The 24,800-nt window shown below is 42.3% G+C and overlaps 1 protein-coding gene across 10 annotated transcripts in view; it reads right to left on the reverse strand.

Moving 5' to 3' along the window:
• Nucleotides 1–24,800, reverse strand: part of FGFR3 (fibroblast growth factor receptor 3) — a 76,178-nt gene that overhangs the window by 14,513 nt on the left and 36,865 nt on the right. For 5 of the 10 annotated variants that reach the window (XM_043512603.1, XM_043512605.1, XM_043512602.1 and 2 more), the window contains 5 exons: nucleotides 23,830–23,883; nucleotides 14,519–14,688; nucleotides 9,366–9,489; nucleotides 8,737–8,927; nucleotides 2,988–3,132 (listed from right to left, as the gene is read on the reverse strand). In XM_043512603.1, the coding sequence (XP_043368538.1) occupies nucleotides 2,988–3,132; nucleotides 8,737–8,927; nucleotides 9,366–9,489; nucleotides 14,519–14,688; nucleotides 23,830–23,883 (684 nt within the window). Of the gene's footprint in view, nucleotides 1–2,987; nucleotides 3,133–4,250; nucleotides 4,402–8,736; nucleotides 8,928–9,365; nucleotides 9,490–14,518; nucleotides 14,689–23,829; nucleotides 23,884–24,800 lie in introns of all 10 variants that reach the window. The other 5 variants (XM_043512597.1, XM_043512598.1, XM_043512601.1 and 2 more) reach the window with 1 other exon arrangement.

Consider the following 24,800-nt stretch of genomic DNA (forward strand, 5'->3'; position numbering starts at 1 on the left):
TGCAGCGTGAGAAATTCAGGTAGAACCTGAGCGAAAGCTCACTGTCACCAATGGGAATCCTCCCATTGACTTCAGTGGGAGTTGGATAAGGCCTAGGTTGGACACATCTTTGTATATGTGTAACCCCGTTGGACTTGACCCAGGAGCCCTCCCAAACCCAGAGCTCTGAATGCCTACAATGGGTGTTTTGCTTTTGCAAACAATGCAGGATTGGGCCCTTCCTCTATTTCACTCATTGGTTTTAACCCCAATGCTGGCAACAGATGTGCCCCAGACAAGGGATTAATATGGCAACTCAAGCTAAGATTTCAGTTTATCCCACCTGAATCACGCCTGTCTCCAAAGTACAGTGAGGTTAAAAATGTGATACTTGGGTGAGAATAAATGGGAAACTTGGCTTAATTATACATTGATATATTATAATTCATAATGTAGATATTTTGTTTGGACAAGTAAAAGAAGGACAGATTATCCCAATTATTTTAGCAAAAATCCCACCTCAGGATTCCAGAAGGTCAGAACTTCCCGTAGGCCCATTGAACAGTCATGAGCCCAATCATTTTGATGGCTATAACATAATTAGCATTATGCACTCAGAGCTCAATCCTGCAACCCCTCCTCAAGCAAAGCACAAATCAAGACTGATTCCCCACCTGCTCCCTTTAGTCCAGGCACTTCTGAATTTACAAGGCGTCAAAGCAAAACCAAAAACATACTAACAGAAAGAGGATGCCCAATGGTTCTTTAATAAGCAGTGGAACTTCCTTATAGTGAAATCACTCTATTTCCTTTCACACAGTCACTTCACTCTAGGCTAAATGCTGAGCTGGGTGCACCTGACTTGAAAGCAGCCAGGCAACTGCACTTGTGGGTGCAGTAGTGAAGAAAGCTCGTGGGGGAACTCTACTTCTTCATGGGCAAAGGGGATATGGAACCACTCAAGCTCCACCCCAAAGCCTATTGATTTCAATGGGAGTCTTTCCACTGACTTTATTGGACTTTAAATCAGGCTCTCTGTGGCTGAGTCCTTGAAGGAATGTGGCAATGCAAAAAACGGGGGTTCTACCCATAAACAAGCATAGCTATCATCTATATATACACACATTCACACTGTGTAGCAAGCTACATGGCTGTGAGCCAGCTTACCAGATGAGCAGCGAACCTTTGTACAGGGCCTGACCCTGGCAGGTGCAGAACTCTGCTAACCCCCAGTGAAGTCAGAAGCAGTTGAGGGTCCTCACAGGACTAGGCCCTATACCCAAAGGGCCAGGTGTATAGATGCTATGAAATACTGTTGGGATGGTTCTGCTGCGTTTGATCACAGCCCCAAGGTTCATAGCTCTGAAGTCTCTGATCCCCTTTTCTCCCTTTGCTGAAAGTGGAAGGGTCACCGCTATGGTGACCAGAAGTCCTGCTTTTATAGGGACAGTCTCGATTTTGGGGTCTTTTTCTTACATAGGCACCTATTATCCCCCACCCCTTGTCCTGATTTTTCACACTTGCTGTCTGGTCACCCTAGTCACTGCAGATGGGACTACAATCTGCATCTCCCTAATCGTTGGTGCAGTCTGGAGTTTGCTATACCTGGAACTTCCTTGCATTCGAGTTCACTATAAAGTTCCACTTTAGCTGTGCTTTTTTCTTTCGTTCTCTCTTTTTTTTAATATGTTACAAGTTCATACATTTTAAAACCAATGCAACAATTTGATGATACGATCTAGGCAGATTCTAATAATAATATAAACCTCTGAACGTAAATCAACAGAAATGTTTTTTAATCAAGGGGATGGCAGAAGCGGAAACAGAATCAGACACCAGCCATTTTAGAGAGAAGAACTGGCAGAACCCACTTGCCTCAAGGCTTGTCTTTGAGGAGACACTCTGACCCCTAACAAAGGCAATTAATATGAAAAAAATCACCAATTCAGCTAATGTCAGGGTTTAGAAATGCCAAAGTTTCTGGTTCAAAAAAATGTTCTGGGACACATCCGTTCGCACGGGCTACCAACAGTGGTGGTGGTAGGTAGGACCAAAATGTGTTTTATAACCAGGGAATTTGAGAGAATTTATTTGCTGCCCATTCAATGGACTATTAAAATGAGTATTACATAAAAAGAAAAGGCTGAATTTGGGTCTGCTTCTGCAACTGTTCTGGGGCAGAACCCCTATCAGCTTCAGTGGGAATGCTGCTTGAGTGAGGACTGCACCTTCCCCAAGCAGTCCAGCCCACACATGAGGCATTCATGCATTTTAACACAAAGCCAGCTTTCAGGGTGTGGGATAGTGCAGTCTCTCTCATCAGCAGTGCAGATCTCTATTGCATGTTCTGAACTTGTCCTATGTCAATGTAACTCTTGCACATTAAATGAGTACAAGATGGGGTCATCTCAGCCTCCATTTTCAGAGACTACATAGCTTCCATTCCCTTCAGTTGGTGCTCAGAGTATTAGTACCTCTGAAAAGCAGCCCAGCAATGTCTGGGAGCCAGGACTCCTGGGTTCTGTACCTCCATCTCTACAAGTGACTCTCAGTGTGATCTTCCATTTATAGATGAGCAGGCTGAGAAATTATCTATTATTATTTTTGCCCAAATAAGAAACACAGGGTCAGGTTCCTAACACAGAAACGAAACGTAAAGGTAGGCTGGGGCTTTAGGGGGGTAGGAATCTTGTATCTACTTGAAGTATGAATAATCCTACATGCCTAAATCAAAGGGATCTTGAGATGTTCAGATCATTATCATGTCCAAAGTGCTTTGTGAGCCTCAGATAAGACATGAAACATGTCAGTATTTAACATGCAAACACAATTTGGATTAGAGATCTGCACAGCAAACTGGAGAGGAGAGTTCTTTCTGCAGAGAAGTCGACAAAAGATCAAAACTCACTGCTCCATGTAACGTAGAGTTTGCAGAAACTTGGCATTTCTAAATTAAACACTGAAGCATCACCAAGAGGAAAGAAAGGGGACAGCGCAGAAGGAAATACCTGGTAGAACCGTCAGCCAAGCAGAATGATGTGAAAACCCAATAGAATTCCCAGCGAGACAAGTATATTCCCCTGCATCCTCAAAAGTAACATTTCGCAAGTACAGAATTTCTAGCTCCTTATCCGTTGTGTTAACACCTGCCGTCTACAGGGGAAAAAAAACACACATATATAGAAAGAGGAAAAACAGAGGATAAGCCACATTCCCAGCAAGTTTGAGGACACCACACGGATTTATAGGCAAATTTCAAAAGCAGATGAAGATTTTTTAGGTCTGTTTGTTTTCAGTGGCCCATCTTCCACATTTATTTATTCATTCCCATTTGCAACCTGTAGTAAAAGCAAAAGGTTCCCTTCACCAGGCTCTTACTCTGTCCCACTAATGAAGCATGCAAGCAAAAGCATCAAAAGGAAAAACTGCCCCCACAATAGGACTGACTGTTGATTAGCAGGGTGAGTATGGGGGGAAAAAAGCAGAGCTTGTAAGAAAAAGAGAAAGAAGAGATGTAGAGAGGAAAGAGTAAAGTGTTGACCAGATAAATGGTGACTTAAAGAAAAATATTCAATCAGGAGGACATTTTTAATGTCAATTTCAACACCAAAAGCTTATCTATTAATAATACCGCTCTTGATGCGAAAATGTAATTCTGGATCATCATTAGAAAGCGCCCTTTAGGGAACATTCCTACATTATCAGGGAGATAGACTGGCTGACTTGCCTCTCACTTCATAATTAGTTGAAAATTTTCAAGTTACAGGCAAAATTCTTCTGGAGGGTAAACCAACAGTTAAACCAGGGACTGACTGGACTCTGCCATTCTCTACTTATGTGTTTGCCTGCGTGATCTAATACCAATGTTAATTGTGAATAACTACTGGAAAGGAAAAAGTCTGGTTACTGACTATACTAATATGGGCAAAAATCTTCAAGTGAATTTGATTTCTTAGAGCTTCGATCATCAACGGTCATTAGCATGCAATCCTGTTATCAGCACTCAGCTGTTAGGAAGAGAAAGGAATACGAGCAGAAAAAGCTGATAGCAAAATTTGACAGTCATTTTATTGTGGGAATTTTTCCATTGCAATTGATGTACAGGCATTTAATTCTTTCAAAATAATTAGCAAGGAAATAAGGTAAAGCCATTCAGCATCAGTTGACAGGGTTTAATACAAAATGAATAGTCATTTTAATCACTAGCTTCTTAAAATGTTAAAGCTCATTCTTGCAGTTGCTAGGGCCTTGGGACAGAGTCTATAGTTTACCTGGTTTTGGTTTGCGAATGTGGAGCCAAAATGGTTTTTCGGCTATGCCTACGAAATTGTTGGCTCTACACAGATATTCTCCTTCATCTTGTTCTGTCACATTGAACAGATTTAGGTTAGCATCGGCTTCAGCGTTTTTACTGATCCAAGACTGCAGGAACAGACAGAAACCTGAACTTCAGTAAACCAAACAATACCTCCATCGAAGCTATGTTAGCTTAGGACTGATTGAGCATGACCATTTTATACTTTAATTTCTGCTCACCTTACTCAAGTGAGGAGAACTACTGAAGACTTCAGTGAGCAAAGTGACCTGGATCTGGCCCACTAACAGCGCACAAGTTCACTCCTCTCCTTTTACTGGTGCTTCTCCAATTAAAAGGCAAACAATCTTTCTTTTAAAAAGATAATTACCCTGTTCCGCATCTAACGGCAGCCAGAAAGCCAAAGATTCTATGGTTCTTTAATATCGCTGTAGACTGAAGCAGCAGGAAAAGGGCTTACATGGAGATTTGTGTTTGCAACCCAACTCGGCAAATGCTGTTTCAATTATCAGGATTCCAAAATAGAATTTGGAGACAAAATATAAGCAGTGGCAGTCTGAAGCCGACTGCTGACTTTGCCTTTCAGAAATTAGCTGTAACTTTTTCCACTGCACATAGGAGACTCTTCTTTACTAAATAAAGTGGTGCATATAAATCAGTCCAACTTCAGACCATTAAATGGGGTTTTATTTCTTGTCTTCCAAGCTGCTGCAATGGCACATAGGTTTGTTTCTAAACACTTGTTTTTCTTTTGTCTGAAACTATGCAACCCCGTTGGATGGTCTCAACTCATGCTTGAAAGGCTAGAAAAATACCCCTTTCAATTCTGGAAGATAAAATGAGGTGATAGCGCTTTGTTATTCCCTGGCATGGCCCAGTCTACAGCCACAATGTTAGGGTCTGATTCTGCAGATCTGACTTGCAAAAAGGACTGTAGGATCAGCTCCATAATTAGGAACTTAAGCTCATTCCAGATGAGCCTAGGGTTCAAATTCTGATGTGCACTCTACAGTTTCAGGCCGAATGTCATTGCTGATATTCACACTTCGCAAAGTTTGTTTGAAACCATCTTTAAATCGACTAGTGAGAAAGTTTCCTTGCTGCTGCTTCATTATTTATAATTAAACTCTCTGTGTATTGATAGCGAGGGTACAGTTTATCCTGGGCAAACACCATCCCTTGCTGGAGACTGGAATGAGGAGTTTTCAATCCCCCTGACTGGCACATGGATAACATTCCTCGGCGCATCCTGCTAATTCCTCCTGTGTTCTACAGAATTCTTTTTGTTCGCAGATTAGGCCCAGCTTTGTGGTAACTGATCCAGATGGCAGTTTGGTTTTGTTAAGCAATTTCAGAACGGATTAAAGTGTAGCATTAAAGTTAATGATCAGGAGAGATTTTAAACACTATTTATATGTATAATTCTTTGCCACAGCAGAGTAGGATCCTGGGTTTGTGACACAATCTGCTGTTTGCACAACTTTGTGAACTTCCAGAGGTAGCAGCACTTTATTCTGTAAGGACCACATACGAGACCATACTGAGTGGCATGTGACACAGCACTTGGTACTTTGCTGTGAAATCACTGGGAAATTAATATATGCATATTTTATGCACAGCCAGAAAAACAACAAGTTTTATCAACTTGTGGTGCCAAATTCTGAAGAACAGTCTCCAACCATTTCTTCCAATGTGTTAGTTCAATCTGGGTAATGATTTCCAGGGTCTCTGGCTTCTATTATCATTTAACTGGCTGAGTTACAGTACTGTACATACAGCATGATCATTCTTTAACTTCACATGTAGGAAAAAAGTGCGCCTTGAAACTGACAATATGTTGGATCTACTACGTAAAAGGGACATCATCGGGTTGACAATCAAGGGCCAAGTTCTGTTCTCAGATACAACTGCAAATCTGGAGTAACTCCAGGTTTCAGAGTAGCAGCCGTGTTAGTCTGTATTCGCAAAAAGAAAAGGAGTACTTGTGGCACCTTAGAGACTAACAAATTTATTAGAGCATAAGCTTTCGTGAGCTACAGCTCACTTCATCGGATGCATCCGATGAAGTGAGCTGGAGTAACTCCAGTGAGCCCTATGAATTTTAAATGTACTTACATATAGCACCTCAGTAAACTGCGAAGAGTTTTAAAAGTAATATACTTTTTATGGTTTACACGGTTTTCTTTTTGCATTTGCTCAATCCAGGAAAATGGACCAGTTGGTTTTAGTTTTGTTTGCTGTCACTGGGCTGTATTCTCTCACAATACTAGAAAGCCCCATTCAAGAAAACGCTTAAGCACATGCTCAAATTCATTCCTATTCAGCAGAGCACTTAGCAGATGCTTAGCTTTAGGCTTCAATGGGACTTAAGTGCTTTGCCAACTAGGGATGCTTTCTTGAATCTGGGCTTGGATGAGGAGTAACTGCTTTAATGTCGCTGGTATGAGGAGTGAGAAGAGAATCAGGCTCATGGTCACATCCTTGTTCTCGGGCACTAGCACCATGTGGTGTTATTTAGGGTGCAAACACTGTGGAATGGTTATATGTTAAAAGTAGGGGTGTATGTCTATGCACACATGTATGTAAACATGGGGTTTTTCATCCATTTTAGGTCAAATTTCACCTGACAGCATATCATTCATTACAACATAGTCCACACAAGTGTCATGACTCTCACACCCATATGCTTATCCCTGGTATTTATCCAGGCTAGTGTACATAATCAGATAAGTTCTGACAGTTTCAGTTTGGGCTCAAACCGTTGCATAGCTGTTTCAGGACACTTTCCTATCCTGCTTCCAGAAAAAAGTGTGTGGGGGGGGGGACATTACTTTAAATGACATGCTTGTGATATTTTACTGTAAAAAGGGACTTTTACAGCCAAATGTTCTGGCTTTGTGAGCCACTTAAAGATAGTTTAAAAAGAAAAAAAAATCCTATCTGCCCAGATTACTCTCATTATCCTTCCCCTATAAACACTGGAACAATTATATAAGGGAAACTTGGAATGCACAGATGATGTGATTTAAACAATACTTTCCCTCCTAGGATGTGTGGTGTTGAACTGTTGATGCTGCTGGGGGGGCTCTGTTGTGTTTTAGAATTCCAGTTTCGAGTTTGTTTATGAATAAAGCTTACTGTCTCACCACGAATGAGAACACCTAATCTTTGGACTGAACTCTCAATGTAAGTGCTGTACAGCTACAGGCAGAGATTGATTTTTGAGAAGAACAAGGGAAAGGAAAACCAACCCCTTTATTTTGTATCTTTCCTGGTTCTAAACATTTAGGGCAAAATTTTCAGATGCACTCAAACTAAGGAGCCTAAGATCATGTTCAAAAGTGACACAAGAGTTTAGGAGCACAAGTCCCATCGAGTTTTAATGAAAGTTGGGTTCCTATCGGCCTATAAGTCACATTTGAAAATGCTACCCTTACCGGCATTTATTTTCCCCCTCATCTATACACTTGTGGGTGGTTTAACAAATTGTCAAATAATGATGTCACCTGCACAGTGCTGTATTCACCCCACCCTGAGCTCTCTGTCTCTCTCCTCTCCCCCACAACACCAGCTATAAATTTCACCAGTGAAGCACAGTAGCTAGTAATCATTGCAACTCTGACTGTAATAGGGCAGATGACTGTACATGTCCTCTGACAGTCAGAGGCAATACTTAGCTGTAATTAATCTAACATGACACTAGATATGGTTGTTTCTCATCAACATAGGTACCAAAGCCTTATCTAGCTGCAAAAACATGATCCTAAAAAGGCAGAAAATAGAGTTCCTGACAGAGCAAGGCTTGGAACACAACTGTTTTTTACCTCTCTCTCTTTTTTTTTTTTTGAAATGCACAGATTTAATTAAAAGTGAAACTGTCAAGGTATAAAACATGGGTCAAACTTTGGTTTTTGCACAGAGGTCACTGAAGACTGGATTTGGCATCACATTTTTAAACACAAAAGAAAGATTCCTTATCTGTATTAGTAATACAGCAAATTAATAGAGATGAACATAAAAACCATCTCATCTACTTTGCCCATTATGGGTGAAATCTTGCCCCCACTGAAGTCAATGGCAAAATCCCCACTGACTTCAATGGAGTCAGGATTTTACTCTATGGATATACATTTTCAGAAGGTCTCCTTAATTTTATGCCTTCAAGCTTTGTAAACATGCACCTCTACCCCTTGGCTAACTGGGGAGTCTTCACATTCACTGCCATGGAAGTACAGAGCACACCCCTATGGATTAACACGAAGATCCATAACTTTCTAGCAATACTGCATTAGCATGGGACAAAATAGGGATCCAGGAAGGTAACATTTCTGGAAATCCTTGAAATATCTAAGCAGTTCAGATGGCATCACTGAGATACCAAGACCAACACAGAGGAGGCGTTCATCCTCCCTTGTACTGGAAAGCAAACGGCGTCTACCAACCTTTAGCACCGTGACATAGGGAGTTCCATTGGATCCATATTTACTGCCGTTGACTTCCACGTGTTTCAGCCACTGGATGTGAGGCTGGGCATCACTGTACACCTTGCAGTGGAATTCGACATCACTCCCTACCACCACTGTCTGGTTGGCAGGCAGTCCTGCCTGGAGGATAGGCCGGTGGGGTGACCTTTCTGAAATGGAAAAGGGGAACCCGCTTTTAACACCTCTCCCCACTGAACATGCCTGTCTGCGGCTTTCAGCACCACTACCAATGTCTGTACTGGAGCTTGGACTAGGGCTCATGAAAGGCACTGGATGAGCAATCCCAGAGAACACAGCTCTTTGCTCACCCACAGAAAGAGGAGCTGCAGCATAAGCTTCCCCGACACTGCCCCAATCAACATGCCTCAGTCCTGAACAGGAAGCATCATGTCCAGGATAGTGCATTCGCTCCTTGAACGCTCGCTGAGAACGAGTGCCGGCTGGGTTTGTGCTCATGGACCTGCATCAGTCACTTCAGGGGATGGGGTATATGATTAAGCCCAAAATAATCATTGCACAGAAGCCATCAAGCAGCCTCTTGATGACGACTATATATCAGAAGTTAAGAGGAAGTAGAGAAATCTTACCTAATACATCTAGCTGGTAAGTGTGCCTAATGCTGCCATATTTGTTCTCTACAACGCACGTGTAGTTCCCTCGGTCTGACGGAACCACGCTCTCCATCACTAGGCTCCACTGCTGATGCCGTAACTAGAGGGAGGGAAAAAAACCCAGCCAATCATAAGACATCACCAGCTAATATTTCACTGGACCATTATAATCAACGAACAAATAGCAAAATACAATGGGCCTCATTCTGGTTTATTCCCAGGCCTCTTTCACCCCCACTCTGCCCGCGTAACTGGGCTACAGCACATCTGTAAATTTAAGTTATGACCACCTTAAGGACAATTTACACTGCCTGCCTGGTGTAAAGTGGTCCTTATGTGAGAATCAAGCCCAGTGAATCAACTGAACGGTGGGCTGTATAACAGGCTCTGATCCTGCCTGGGGCTACAGGTGTTCCCATAATATAAATAACAGGCTGTAAGCCCATTGGGGCATGGACCATCTTTTTGTTCTATGTTTGTACAGCACCTAGCACAACGAGGGCCGGGTCTACAACTAGAGCTCATAGGTGCTACGGTAACACAAATAATTGCTAGCTGCACTTCTATCTTGTGCCTTTCATCAGAGGACCTGAAAGTGCTTCCAAGACATTAAATAAGTTTGCATCATATACTCCAGTCAACTGAGGGCCAGAGAAGTTAAATGGACTCCATTATCTTAAAAAAACACACCTTTGGGTTTTTTTTGGCAAATCTTTAACCTACTTGTGTTACCAGTAACACCCACCCACCGATCAGTAGAACTGAAAGAGACCAGGGAGAAAAAAAAAAATATTTTTTACAGTTTGTTTACTCTGGCTATTAGGCAGCACTTTATGTACAGTCAGCCTCACTATTTCCTTTATATAGTTATCCCTTTTTCCCGTTTCCCTTTCTCATCGGTATGTCTTCCATTGGGTAACAGGTGAGAGACAAACATTCAAACCCATAGGAAAACCATGAGTGTAAAGCCCAAAACTGTCAGGGTGACACTGGCTCGAGTGTAGGACATGAAACTATCTTTTTTTTAATTGATTGGATTTCAGACCAGTGGTGTCCCCTTTAAATGACTTGGCCAAGGTCACAGGGGCCCATCCGTTGCAGGGCTGAAAATGAATGCTGTCATCCTTGCACAACTCACTAGACAACTCTCAGTTAGTTAAGTGAGATCATATATGTGGAAAGCACTGAAAATCTTGAACTGATGTAGAAAGCAACTGTGAGCTGTCAAGACTCAAAGTGATTCTTGCGCACACACACACACACACACACACACACACACACACACACGAGCAGAGTCCGTTAACCTTCCCAAGCCTCTGGACATTAATTAGAAGCCATCTGCCCCCAAAGAGCTGTCAACAGTATTTTATTAACGTGTTTTGGAACAGATTCTTGGTACACAGAATCATCTGACATCAGTGATTGCCAGTTCTGCACACTACAGAAGACCAAGGGCTGATGCAGAAAATGAGTGTAATCAACTGTCAGCACTTTTAGCTACAGCAGGTGAATTCAAACGGAGCTGCTGTAATAGTCTTTCACTAGTTGTTTTCTGGATCCTCATGTCTTGTTTTAAAGGGATCAGAGCACAATTAAACTGTCAAAAGCAGTGTTACTGCACTGGGTATTGGGTGTAAGGACTATGAAGCAAACATAGCTGGGTTTTAATGGAGGAAATCACGCTCTTGCCATAAAGCTATACTTTCCCCAACCTTTTGTATCTCAGCATCTGCACAAGTAACAATGTTGACTGGCCCACTTTCCTAACCTCGTTTCTAAGTGCTGACATCAAAGCATGTCACTGCATTTAAATGTATATGTAACAGGAAGACAAAGGTTTTGACTGCAGAAAGGTTTTGGCTGCTGAGGATTATGGGTCCAGTTCTGCCCCCTGATATCCAATGGGCTCTTGCAGGACTGCATTCGTGCATCTGAGGGCTTAATCCAGACCAAAATTTCATCATGATTAGAGCATCTCTTTACTGGCCCGTCTCTTCCTGATACTCTTCCTGGAGATTCCACTGGGCAGTCTGTCATGTAATTTACATGTGAAACTGTACCAGACTTGATGCCAGAACTTTGAGGGGAGGAAGGGGGGTTTTTCTCAATCTAAACCTGTTAATGACCTCTCTCTATAGTGGCTTGTATCATAGCCTTGCATTGGCACACCCCTCTTTATCCTTCTCTCCTACGCATTTGTAAAGCACCCATCACGGTAGTATCTAGGATCTGACCTCTGGTAAAGCTTGGGTCCTGATACAAAGCACGTGGCAAAGCTGTGTCATAAACCTAGATCCAAACACTCCAAACATCCAGCCATGTGTCTTGCCTATTCTAGGCAAAGTGTCCATCATCTCATTGTATGGGACTCGAGTTCTGGGGAAGTGGTGTCTGAATACAGATTCAAACTGTGGCTCAGAGCTGTGTTCCTGTGACACAGAAGGTGTCTGGAAAGGTTTTTTAAAAACAACTAAGGAAAAGTTTTAGTCAAAAGCTGAGTCCAGACCCAAGGGATCACAAGAAGGATGTTCCCAATTTTGGGCAGTCGCTGTACTTGATAAACCATTAGAAACATGAAGTAACTCATTGCAGACTTTAATCAAATCAGTAAGATACTGGAAATCCCTCTGGTTTATTTGGTGTTGTCATTTTTGGCTCCTGGTGAGACAAACATTTGCAGACACACGTAAAAACTCAGCCCATGTTTGCTAGACTGTATGCAAGCTGGTGCAATGGTCTGGGGAAGGGATAATCCTCAATCTCCCCCTTCCAGCCCCCCCATTCCCTTCTAGGGTCATTTAACACACACACAGGCTTACAATATTCTAGATTCCAGGAGGATTTAACTATTAATTCTCTTTGGGAAATTTCATGTGATAAGTCATATGAATTTCACTCCTCTGCCATTTAAGGATGAACTGTATATAATTTATTTCATCCATGTTTGGAAGTCTTCTCTTTCCCCCCTTTTGAGTTTTGATGCACATTAGGTGGTATCTAAATGCCATTTAATAGCGACAAAAATTAGACGTTAGGATGGGATATTAAAAAAAAAAATAAATCCAAACTTGCATGTTGCAAGTTCCAGCTTCTTCTGCTGGCCACAGATTTCCAAACAGCAGAGTTTAAACTATTCTGAACTCTGGAGAAAAAGAGAAAGGAAATGTTAGTTTGTGATTCTAGGCTTTGCAGGTTAATCCACAGTTGGTGTAAACTGTCCAAACTCCACCAGCTGTGGATCTGGCCATTAACTTTTACTGGGCCTAAATCCTGGGATAGAAACTCAATTGTACCTGGAGAGTTTAATCTTCAATAAAGGATACACTGAACTGATTTATTTTTTTTTTTTACTTTCTTTCTGGTGCAGATCCTCACCTGATATAAGTTGGCATATTTACAGCAGACAAGGGTCTCTATCTAAGCTCTACGAGGTAGGGGGCAAGACAGAGAGAAACAGAGTGATGTCTCTGCATCTAGAGATGAAGAGAGAGATCTGTGTCTAGACAGACAGAGGGATTAAACCAACAGGGCTGTAGCAGGCCTCACACGGCCTCCAATAGCTTTTTAAACATTTCCTTATTGCTGGAAGGTGCCTCTAGAGAAAATAAAGTGCTATGGCGCAAGAGATGTTACTGTGATGAAGAGGATGAAACTTTTCTATCTGAACTCAAGGGTAGATTCAACCCACAGAAAAGTGGGAAGTGGAATTACTTTTAACTTTAGGTTTAATTCTGCGAGCATAATTTAGTGCAGCTGTCACCACACATTTTTGCATAAAGCAGTTAAAACTGCACACGCAGCCTGAAAGCAGTTCATGATGATCCGCACAGCGTGTAATTATTACAAAATGTTTGTGCTGTACTGGGTGACTTGGAAATGTTATCTGTTATCAGATCAGTTGCAGAGAGGAGTTACCCCCGATTCTCAAAAAGAACAGGAGTACTTGTGGCACAGATCGAGAACTGCCTGTGCACCCTCAACCTTTTCAACAAACCACAATGTGCTGATTAGGAAGCTTCAAAGGTTTAAGTGAAAATCATATTCAGCTCTTCCAGGAGAGCAGCCTGAGTGAAGGTGGACAAACACAGTGTGGAAAAAGATTTTTCTTTCTTATCACTCTGCTGTGTTTATAATCATCCCACCAGCTATTCTGTTCCCCAAAATGGTAAATGGGAAGAGCAACTGATTTTCCTGCTAAGTTACTACCTTATTTTGATGTACAATTGCAAGGTGGCACAGAAAATGCTGGTCAGATAAATCGTCTGGTTAGGCATTCATTTTCTGGTTTTGGTGTCTGTGGGCTCTGTTCGTAGACATCATGGCCGCAATACCTTCAAAATCACACTGCCAACTGTCCCTCTTTGGCATTACCCAGGGCAAAGGGGCTTCCATCATTTCACCACAGGTCAATCATTTACATCACAAGAATGTTAATGACCACCAAACAGAACAGAGTCCTAGTATTTCTGCAGGGCTCGTGGTACATGTCTGAATGATGACAGAGAGAGGTAAGCTTAAGAGCTTAGACCAGATTCTGATCTCTGTTACACAGGTATAAGTCAGGAGTCACTTCACTGATTTCAGTGGTATCACTCTGGGTTTGCACTTTTGTAACTTGGATAAAAACCTCTTTGTACTTGTTGATTCTAGTTCTTGCAGCTGCACAGCAATACACCTGATCAGTTTTTATTAGGTTACTTTTAAAAAAGACTAGCAACACAAGCAAATGCTCAGAGTTTGCATTCCATCAAAACGGGCAGCAACTAGTTTTAACAATTATTTGAACAATTAGTATGATCATCAAAAATATCCCCATTCTGGCACAGTCACCGTGGTTCATGATGATATACACTGATATCCTTCTCTCTCAATTATGATAAAGTTGCCAGGATTACGGACAGTACTGAGGGAAATGCAATTTGTACGTATTTTAGAAAAAACATCTTGAGCAGAAAAATGTCACAAGCCCTAATGGTCATGGAAATATTTACTATGTAAAGCCAGCGATCTCACGCTCACTTGTCCCTGTCAGGATTGCTCAGTGAACTCTGGCTCCGATCGATCCATCAATAATAGATGGAGAGACTAATGAACACAGCACAGTCAAGATTAGACCCACAATGCCTTACTTTGATGCCCCCAATTCGGTGTTCTCCCTTGAATTCTTTGCCATTTTTCAGCCAGTATATAGATGGGGTGGGGTTGCCTGCTGCAGGGCAACGGAAGCGAACAGTATTTGCTGCTGGCACAGCTAGCAGCTTCTTCTCCATCCTTTCTGAACGGGTCCAATAAGGAGCACCTGAGAAGCGAAAGACACAAAACAAATAGGCTTATTTCTGCAGAACGTAACATGAGGTGGAGCAGCTGCTTTCTAAGAAGCTTCAGCATATGTGGAGTGGTAACTAAATTGCTCCCTGCTGTAGTTAAGATGAATTATACTGAAATACTTTCCAGTCAAATGATTCTCATATATTCTCTGGTTGCATTTAAGACTTTGTTTGCGGACAGGTTCTGCTCTTGGTAACACCAGCGTAAACCTGGAGTAACTCCACTGCAATCAACCAGTGGAGTTATTCCAGACTAGGATCAGAATCTGGCCCTCAGACTCTACAAATGCATCCATATAACTTCAACAGAATGGCAGCCAAGAACTGTGGGTGGCAGGAAGGTGTTGGAACTGTGAAAGAGTTGTGATGGTCCAAGCAGTGAACCAAGGTAAAGTAATGTTAGCAGAAAGCATTGGAAGAGTTTGCCTCCAAGTGAAGGGGATTGTATTACCCCCCTCTCCACCAAAACAAAAGACAAAAACCAAACTCCAAACTGGTTTATCATGTTCGCTTTCTTAAACTCCAAGTGGTTTTAGTTTTAAGGATTCATATTACCGTTGAACAGGGATAAGTGTTAAATGCTGCTGTTCACACAAGATACTTCTATAATCTGCCTAAGTAGACAGCAATGTTTCTTGGCATTGCTACAACCATTACATATATACATATTAAGACAGTGGCAGAAAACTTATTACATTGTGCGTGTAGTGGGGGTGGGGGGGAAGGCACAAAAAAATCTCCCAAAGTGTGATTTCTGCTTAAGAAAACATTACATGGTTGTATTTCTGGGTGTTTTTCTCGACACCCAGTGGGCTACATTCTGCCCTTTAATGCATATGGCTCCCAGTGAAATCAAGGGGAGACAGGTATGCAGAATCTATCCCTAATGGCTTGCAGTGGTTGGGAGAAGAAGGCAAGGCTGGCAGCTAAGATGATATATTATCTAAGTTGAAAGGAAGTGTCCAGCAGCGGAATGCCAGCCCTGGAGATGCAGGGCATGCGAACCAGTTGTTGCAAAGAGGAAGACACTTCTCTGACACAGACAGGTACACCTGTGAGAATGGTGTTTGAGCACAGCAAGGCCTTTAAACTCCTTATGTGACCCTACAGGCAAGAGAACCTTCTTGCCTCCTTCCCTTGCTAACATTCTCAAAAGCACCACAGTGGCTTAGGAGCCTACATTTCATATGCCAAATCACCAAGGTCCCATTGAAAATCAAGTGTTTTCACTATTCAAACATCTTTCTGCCACCCATAATGAATTTCAATGACACTGAAAATCAACGGGATTTTTGAAAATGTTACCCAATCTCCTTCCCTCTCTTCCCCCCCCTTTTTTTTTAAAAAAAAGACTAGTCTCCATTAAGACTTTTTTTGCCTCAAATTTTCCTTCATTGCTAACACAAGTGCATACACCTGGGTGGGAGCATTAGCACAGACAAAGCACTGTCTGCAATTTAGACACAGACAAGCCTAGAAATGCTTTGAGCAGGGTTTGACAACATGGGAGTAACATGCCAATGGCTACCTAGAGAACTGTCTACATTAGGGCTCCAGCCACCAAGTTAAATTCCAGGCTCTGTCACCCAAGATATACAATCAAGTTGTAAACTACTTCATCGCTCTGTGCCTCAGTTTCCCATCTGTAAAATGCAAAGTGTTGAGGGGAACATCACTGACATTTCAGAGGCACCCAGACACTCCAGGGCTGAGGACCATACGTAGACCAATAGGAAACCTTAGCTAGCAAAAAAGACTAGCATGGACGTAGCTTCACTGTACCTCAGACATCCTCTTGTGGGAGACATTATCAGAGCCTCAAACTGCCTCCCAGGCAATGTTTCTTCTCCACTGACGGGTTACAGACAGCAGCACAATAAAGGAATGGTGTCAATTCTCACCCTGGAGGAGGCTGCCAGTGTTACTCATTTATTTTTCTCACTATGATGTGTAATCAATGCTTGCTGCGACAGACGAGCCATGGGGCAATAGTAAATTGCAGCTACTGTCCAAAGATTAGAAACTACCTACTCTGTGTGTGTGCGCGTGCGCACGTGTGCGTCAACTCTGAGAAATGCTGCCACTTAGGTTTCCATTTCCATTGAAGCCCTCAATAATTCTGGGCCTTTGCCCAGTTTTGTATCTTCTCATGGAACTAGATGTGCCCAGACTGTAATCTCTAGAACTTCATGCTTGGCTTAGTCCTCGAAAACTTGACTTAATGGGAGAGATCCTCAGCTGCTGTAAACTGTTACAGCTCCACTGAAGTCACTGACTATCTGTGTCTATACCTTTGTATCATATGCATGGTTCCAAAGAGTAGTGCATCCAAGAAGTGCCACTTGTGTTAGCCAGGTAAACTTCTGGTGCAACAATTACACTTTGCATTTCCTTTGCGGGGTCTCAACACATTTAACAAACATACCTGAATTAAATTGACTAGATGATTTTGAGGCTAAAACTGTCCATGTCTAACATGGAAAGTCCTCCCCTCTTGCTGGTTCTTAATTCAGTATTTAATTTTAATCCCAGGAAAAAACTTTTAAATGCTGTAGAATCCCCTTGAGCGAACACCTAGCACAGAGTTTTTTTCCTCTGTTAAATTGCCAGTTTACTCCTCCCCAAAACAGATTTCATGTTTCTACTTGTGTCTAAAAAAAACAAAAACAGGGCTGATCTTACATCATAGAGCCCGAGCTGTCCTGTCTATAACACACTAATACCGGGGCCATGAAGTCATTTTTTCCTGATCTGGGTGCTGCAGCTTATCTAGTCTGAGTTACAAGAACTTGCTTGCAAATTCCTTGGGCGTTTGCATCACCTAACCTGCAAAGCTATGCCCCAAAGGATAAAGTAGGGGATGGGATTAATTAGTGAGCACTTTTCCACCATGGCCATGTGCTGGGGGCATCACCCGACCTGCGGCCTTATATGCCACCCCAGAGAAAAGCTGCCGAAGACACTGCGCTAGCATGATGCCCCCCCAGATTTCAAGGGGGGGATATCCCACCCCTCCCTGCCCCCTTGGAGAGGTACTAATCTCATCGGACTCTTGCACTGAGTCCAGGACACAGGGGTGCAACCATGTGGGGTATGCTCTTTGCACCCTCTTCACCTTCATGTGCAGCCATGCAGAGCTGGGCACAATCAAGCTTGTAAAGTGAACTTCATGGATCCAAATGTGACAAGAATTTCATCCTTAATGCTGATAACACATAGGCTGGGATTTTCAAAGGTACCTAAGGGAGTCAAGAGCCTGAATCCCACTGAGTCAAGAGTGCCTAACTCCCTTAGCCCCCAGCTGTGAAGTTCTATAAATATATGATTACAATCTGAAGTCCTTCCATTAAAATCACAGGGGTGGTTACTCTGAATTTACTTCATTGTAACCAGGAGCAGATTTTGGCAAAGTGACTGTCTCTGCTGAGATTAGATTTTCAATTGCTTAGTGCATAGCTCACTGAAGTGACATGCACCTCACTGACTAAGAGTCCTCAGTATCTAATCTCCATTCCCTCCTACTTTCTCCAACTGGGCATAGCTTTTGAAGGCCAGAAGGGGCCATTGTGATCACCTACTCTGACTTCCTGTATAACATAGGCCACGGAACTTCCCCAAAATAATTCCTAGAGCAGATCTTTTAGAAAGACATCGTAACTTGGTTTAAAAATGGTCAGGGATGGAGAATCCACCACGACCCTTGGTAAACTGTCCCAATGGATAGTTACTCTCACGGTTAAAAATGCGTGCCTTAAGCTAGCTGATGCCAGGGCCCAAGGAACTGGCAAGCAAGTTCTTGTAGCGTAGGCTTCATAAACTGCACCAGCCAGCATGCATTTTTAGCATCTGCAAACATGAGACACAAGTTCCACTTCATTGTAGTTGTCCTGCCTTGCTGGAAAGCCATCAGGTTGTGAGAAAGGCAGTGGAAACTGTAGACTCAGGCATGCACATCTCTTTATTTGCGGAGAACAGTTGTTTGCATTGTTTGCATTGCTCTCAACTCTAATTTGTTTTAACGCTTCATCAACCAGACTGCAGACCACATGGACCCAAATACTTCAACAGCCTTTCAACAACTGTAATCATGAAGACTAAGTATTGAGGGCCTGATTCTCTCCTCATACAGGCTTGAACAGCTCTTGTTGATTCCAGTGGGAGCTGCTTGTGCATCTCAGAAGTCAGAATCTGACCCTAGCAGCAAAATCACCCCCATTTCATCTAGTTTTTAAACATTACTATGCTGATTAGACAGCTTAAGGCCCTGACCCCACTGGGATCAGAACTATGCCAGCTACAATCAGATTAAAGCATTTGTAGCAATAAGCAACAACAACAAAAGGAAATGTAGGAATTGTACAGTTAACATGTTCTTTGGAAATCACGGATGCAGTAAACTTGGGTGCACAGCAAATGAACATGAGAGAGGTTTCAAATGCCATAAAATAACTGAGGTGTAATAAGTCAGCCACAGTTCACAGGTGCTGGGAGCTTTGGCTTCATGATTCACAAAGCAACAGACATGTGGGGATGCTTCATGACGACTGCTCCTTGCCATGTTATACTTCATATGATCTAGACCCCACACCCTCCCCATTTCTATCTTCCCGAATCTGTGGGGAGCAGGGCATGCCAAGGTTGAGATCTAAATTTCCCAAGCAAAAGGAACTTCAGTCAGATCAAAATTCACTTAAAGACACGTTTGTATTTAATGAGAGAAGTTCAGGTTGCATCAATCACTGGAAAACAAATACTGCCACTGAAACCCAAGGACATTTTATCACTGGACATTGTGGGGAACAGGATTGGGCCCTTAAAGCTTGCAAGACAGAGGAGGCAATGCAGTGGGCACCAGCAGGATCAGGCCCACAGCGATTAAACTAATTGCTTTATTCTATGACCTACCTCCTTCACTGGAGTCCTATTCCACATGACTGCACATTCATAAAAGGACCTCTAAAATCTTGGGATCTCCTGTGCTGAAGTCCCACCCCTGTGCAATTTGGACACAACTAGCATCAGGCTTGGCCTGAAAATAAATATCTATGGCAGTCTCCCATTTAAGGTTCCCATTCTTGCTATCCAGGGAAACAGACAGAATATCAATGCTTTTAGTTTAACTTGCACGTAGATCGTTTTTTATTTTTATGGAAGAAAATGCTGCTAAATCTTCTCTGAAATGCAAATCACAAACCCCTGTGAGTGCCTTGAGCACAAAACACTGAGGGCGAAAAAGTGAAATTTTAAATAAATACCCTCTAAATTAACTATGGGCAGTAAATCTACATGCACTGGTGTGAAAAATGGAACAGCAAATATTATCTAGATCCTTTCCCACAATCACATACTAAGCTTAATGATCCACTTTATTTGTTGAAGATTCTGGCCACCCATTCTATTTGAATGACTAATTAAAAAAGAGGAGCAATACTTGGAATAATTAATGTAGCTGAGCACTCATTTAACAATTAGGTACTGCCGTGAAATTCTGCACCAGACAGAATCAAGTCTAATTGTGTAATTTGCCCATCTGATGCCTCTGAGTACACAGTCAGATTTAATTGGAGATTACCCTGGTTCTTTGAAGGTGCTCTGGCTAGCCAGCAGGGACTCCGAATAAATAGATAAAATTGGAGGGGTAGAGGAGGAGGGTCTGAAAGAAGAGTTTTATTTCAGTTTTAAAATCAGCTGTGGATAATTTAGGTGCTGCAAGCACAGATCGCAATTTGTAACTTGGCTGCAGCAAATGCGGGTGTGATTTGAAGTTACAGAAGCTATTTCCAGATGTTTTTTGTTTTTTAAGGAGGGGTCACCTCCAATTTTACTATTAGGTTTCCATTTCCATTGAAGCCCTCAATAATTCTGGGCCTTTGCCCAGTTTTGTATCTTCTCATGGAACTAGATGTGCCCAGACTGTAATCTCTAGAACTTCATGCTTGGCTTAGTCCTCGAAAACTTGACTTAATGGGAGAGATCCTCAGCTGCTGTAAACTGTTACAGCTCCACTGAAGTCACTGACTATCTGTGTCTATACCTTTGTATCATATGCATGGATCCAAAGAGTAGTACATCCAAGAAGTGCCACTTGTGTTAGCCAGGTAAACTTCTGAGGATTAAAGGAAGATGGAAGTAGCAGAGAACTCCATGCAGATGCATTGTCTCAACTTTCTACAGGGTTTCTGCATCGTGTATCTGTCCTGCTTAGGAGAGTCTTTGCTTTGTTTCCCAGCTCCGATGCTGCCAGCCCCAATCATTCAAAAAAATCACAAGTCAGGCTCCAAAAGATCACGAGACTGGCTTAAAACCCACAACATTAAAAAAAGAATACACTTGGGGTCGGATGGGTCTTATATTTCTCTTCTGATCCTGGAAACCTTAGGGGGTTGCATTTTCAAGCTTTTCTCTGCAGCCACGAGAGCTAGAAACAATTTAAAAACCAAAACCAAAATGAAATAAGCTGAGAGTCTCACATTATCACATGACTCCAGGAACTGGAGCTCTAAGAAAAACTCCACGTATTGTGAGACTCCTGATAACATTGTGGACTGAGAACGAAGGGTCACAATATTCTCTCTCCTGTGGGGAAAACCTGAGAGAGAGTGGGGAAGAAGCTCTGCCAAGTCCCCATAGAGGACTCTTCTTTGGGCAGGTTCCTGTGGAAGGGCAAGGGGCTTGGGTCCTACATTTTATGACTCCCTCATGATCCGTGCAAATCTCCAGATCTCTGCAAGAGGCACAGGGCCATTTGTGAGGAAGCACTGGGCCTCTGTACTGACCCCTGCTTGTGCTCTGGCTGCATGAGCCAATGAGGGTGGGGGGAGAAGGAACAACAGACATCCCCCCAGCCTGGCCCCTTTTCACACGTGCACATACAGAAGGTTTCTGCTAATAGTCAGCATGGTTTTCATTGGCATGTACCTACTGCTTTTTGCCAGTGGGAAGTGTGGGATCAGGGCTACACATAAGGCCGTGGGGTGAAGATTACATTACCCTGGGAGTTAGGGGGAGACCTAGATGATCAAACAGATCTTTTCCATCTTTGGCACTTACGATTAACATACCACAGATGGTCATGTGTCAAAGCGTCCCATACAGCAGCAAAGGGATTGATGACATGGTTCCCATTTATGCAATAAACTCAGGAACACTGGACAAAGATTAACCGGCGGGTCCACCTACATCTGGTGGAAAAAGCACTTTCACACTGCCACAAGCCACATGATTTCACAGCTTTCTGTTTTGGCACACTAGCCTAATTGACCATTGTATAGCCAAAGAGAATCTAGCTCTTCATAGTGAAACCTTCATGTAAATCTAGCGGTTACCTTCTGCTCTAAAAAAAGAAGGCCTGAAAGTCAAGGAAATCCAGAATATAAGCTATAAATACATGTGGCAAAACACGTGTGGTTTTTCTTTTTCATTTAAGAAAAATGTGTCCTTTTGTAACACCGCACAGTCCGTGTTTTGTGACACCCGGTGCTAAGAGATGAAGCAGTTTACTATAACCCATATATTTAAAAAAAATATCTATATATAAACCAGCAAAGAATGATAAATTGTGTTAAATCAGGAGTTTCTCTAAGTCAGGGCCAAATCCTGAGTAGTGCTGACTACTTGCTTCACTTCCACTGGCATCAAAGCATTAAAGGTACTGAGTGTTTGTCATGAGGTGCTGGTCAGGAGCAGGCCCTTAACGAGCAGGTATCAGAAAACCACTAACTGCTGCCGATGGCTCAGCTGGCACCGTAACTCCCAATTACTGTTTACCTCTTGCAAGACACCCTGGTACAAATGTATTACAGTGGCAGACCTGTTTTACAGAGTCCTAGAGATTTAATGCTCTGGGTAGGAGAAATGTTCCAGTCATGCTGAATTTCTGCCAAGGTACAGAGCTGATTTGGAGTTTAAATACGACATATATATTTATTCTCTCTCACACACACACAGGCAATTTGCCTTGCAGAAATATAAAGTGAATAATAAAAGACAACACTAACGCCTCTGAAGCATGTAATGATACAGATTAATGATATTACACTCAAAGTACCACACACAAGGGTTGACAGAGCCTCACTGGAAAAGGAAAACAATGTGAGGCTCAGATTTAGGGCTAATTTCACCATGAGTATCAGAGGGTGTAGAGGGGAGGGATAGCTCAGTGGTTTGAGCATTGGCCTGGTAAACCCAGGGTTGTGAGTTCGATCCTTGAAGGGGCCATTTAGGGATCTGGGGCAGATATTGGGGATTGGTCCTGCTTTGAGCAGGGGGTTGGACTAGATGATCTCCTGAGGTCCCTTCCACCCCTGATATTCTATGATCTTTCCCAGCTAGGCCACGTTAAAATGGAGTTGTTCTTGCTTAGGGCATCAATGAATCTTACCTATGGCTGCTTCTTCCCTCAAAAAGCTAGCTAGTAAAGAAAAAGCATTAAACTGGCTAAAAAAAAAAAATAAAGGCTCAGATACTCCATTGGTGTAGAATCAGTATAGCTACACTGAAATAAAAAAACACAGGTAGAATGAGTTTGCCTGAATTTAAATACAAGGACAGGTTTAATACTATAGTTCAAGAAGCTGAAGCGACAGGTCAAATCTATCTAGACTTTTAGAAGGTCATCACCACCCTGGTATTTGAGCATAAATATAAAGAACTTATAATAAATATCTGCTCTTCCATCATTTATGAACCTCTAGAGAGCACACATCATTATGGTGACTAGGTACCAAATCTAGGGGAATTCTTATTTCCAATGCTACAGGATATCACCTTCAACTTTGAATGAGGTAAGATACCTCCTTAGTGCACTTCAAAAAGAAGGTAATGCATTCCTGTTTTACAGACAGGGAAACTGAGGCAGAGAGCTGTTCTGTCCCTTGTCCAAGGTCACCGAGTCGACAGCACAGATAGGACAAGAGCTCAGGTCTCCTGAGTGCACGATTGTGCCCTATCCACCAGGCTGCACAGTTCCCCACATACATTCTGAATAATAATAATTATAATAATATGCTGTATGTCCTATATTGTAATCAATGAAAATACCATCTTCTTGAGTGGAAATAATATGAACGATATCTTTAAAGAAACAGACTATGCATGCAGGAACAACCCATTACCTGTATCTTCAGACTCATCATCATCATCTTCATCATCACCTGATGATGGAGAATCTTGAAAGGGAAGAAAAAAAAAAGTCACTTCTTGTCCTACTACTACTGGTGTTTCACTATTTCATTTTCTTGATAACTACTACAAGAAACAGTAGATCAAACTCAGTCATTTTTTTTAAACCACTATGGAGCAGACTTCTGAGGGGCAGCTTCCATATGTGAAACGTTGCACCTTTCCCCATCCTCCATAACTGCATTTTTGGGCACAAGTTAGAGGATTTTCACATTTGTCCAAAAGAGGATCTGTCGCTTCTGGGGAATGGAGATTGATGGACAAATACCACAGGTGTGTGCATGCCAAAATGGAGGGGAGCTGCAGCCCTACTGAAAACTAGGCCCTGTGTGTCTCAGAAACTCTAACTGCAGGGCCTTTCTGCGATTTTTTACTGTCTTCTGAAGAATCTAAGATTTCATCCAAGAGAACAATGAAGGAAGCTCTCCTTCTTTCCACTGCTATCAACTTTCCCATGCAGAAGAGCTAACCAAACAGCAAAAGCAGCAGAAGTGTGAATTATTTCCCTCAATCTTGTGTTAAAGATGATCAGCAAAAAAACCAAAATAACCAAACAACCAATCTCCTACCCCCAAGACTTGTGATATTTTTTTCTTCTTCTTTATGGTAGCTAAAGATTGCCAGAAAGTAATTTCCCCATGAAGGATCCTGTCTGGTTATCTTAGATATTCAGGTCCAGATGCTCAAAAGTATTTAGGGGCCTAACTCATGGGTGCCAGGTGCCTCAATATTTTTGAGGAGCCTGACCTTAGCTCCTGTCTAGGCTGAAAGACTCTGAAGCCCTGATCTTGCAAAGACTTACCAGCATGCATAACATTACACACTCTGAGTAGTCCCATTGACTCCACATTGCTATGAGATCACGAATGGTGCATTACATTAAGCATGCGTGTTAAGTCTTTGA

Source organism: Dermochelys coriacea, chromosome 4 (genome assembly GCF_009764565.3).
Source record: "Dermochelys coriacea isolate rDerCor1 chromosome 4, rDerCor1.pri.v4, whole genome shotgun sequence".
Lineage (NCBI taxonomy): Eukaryota > Metazoa > Chordata > Testudines > Dermochelyidae > Dermochelys > Dermochelys coriacea.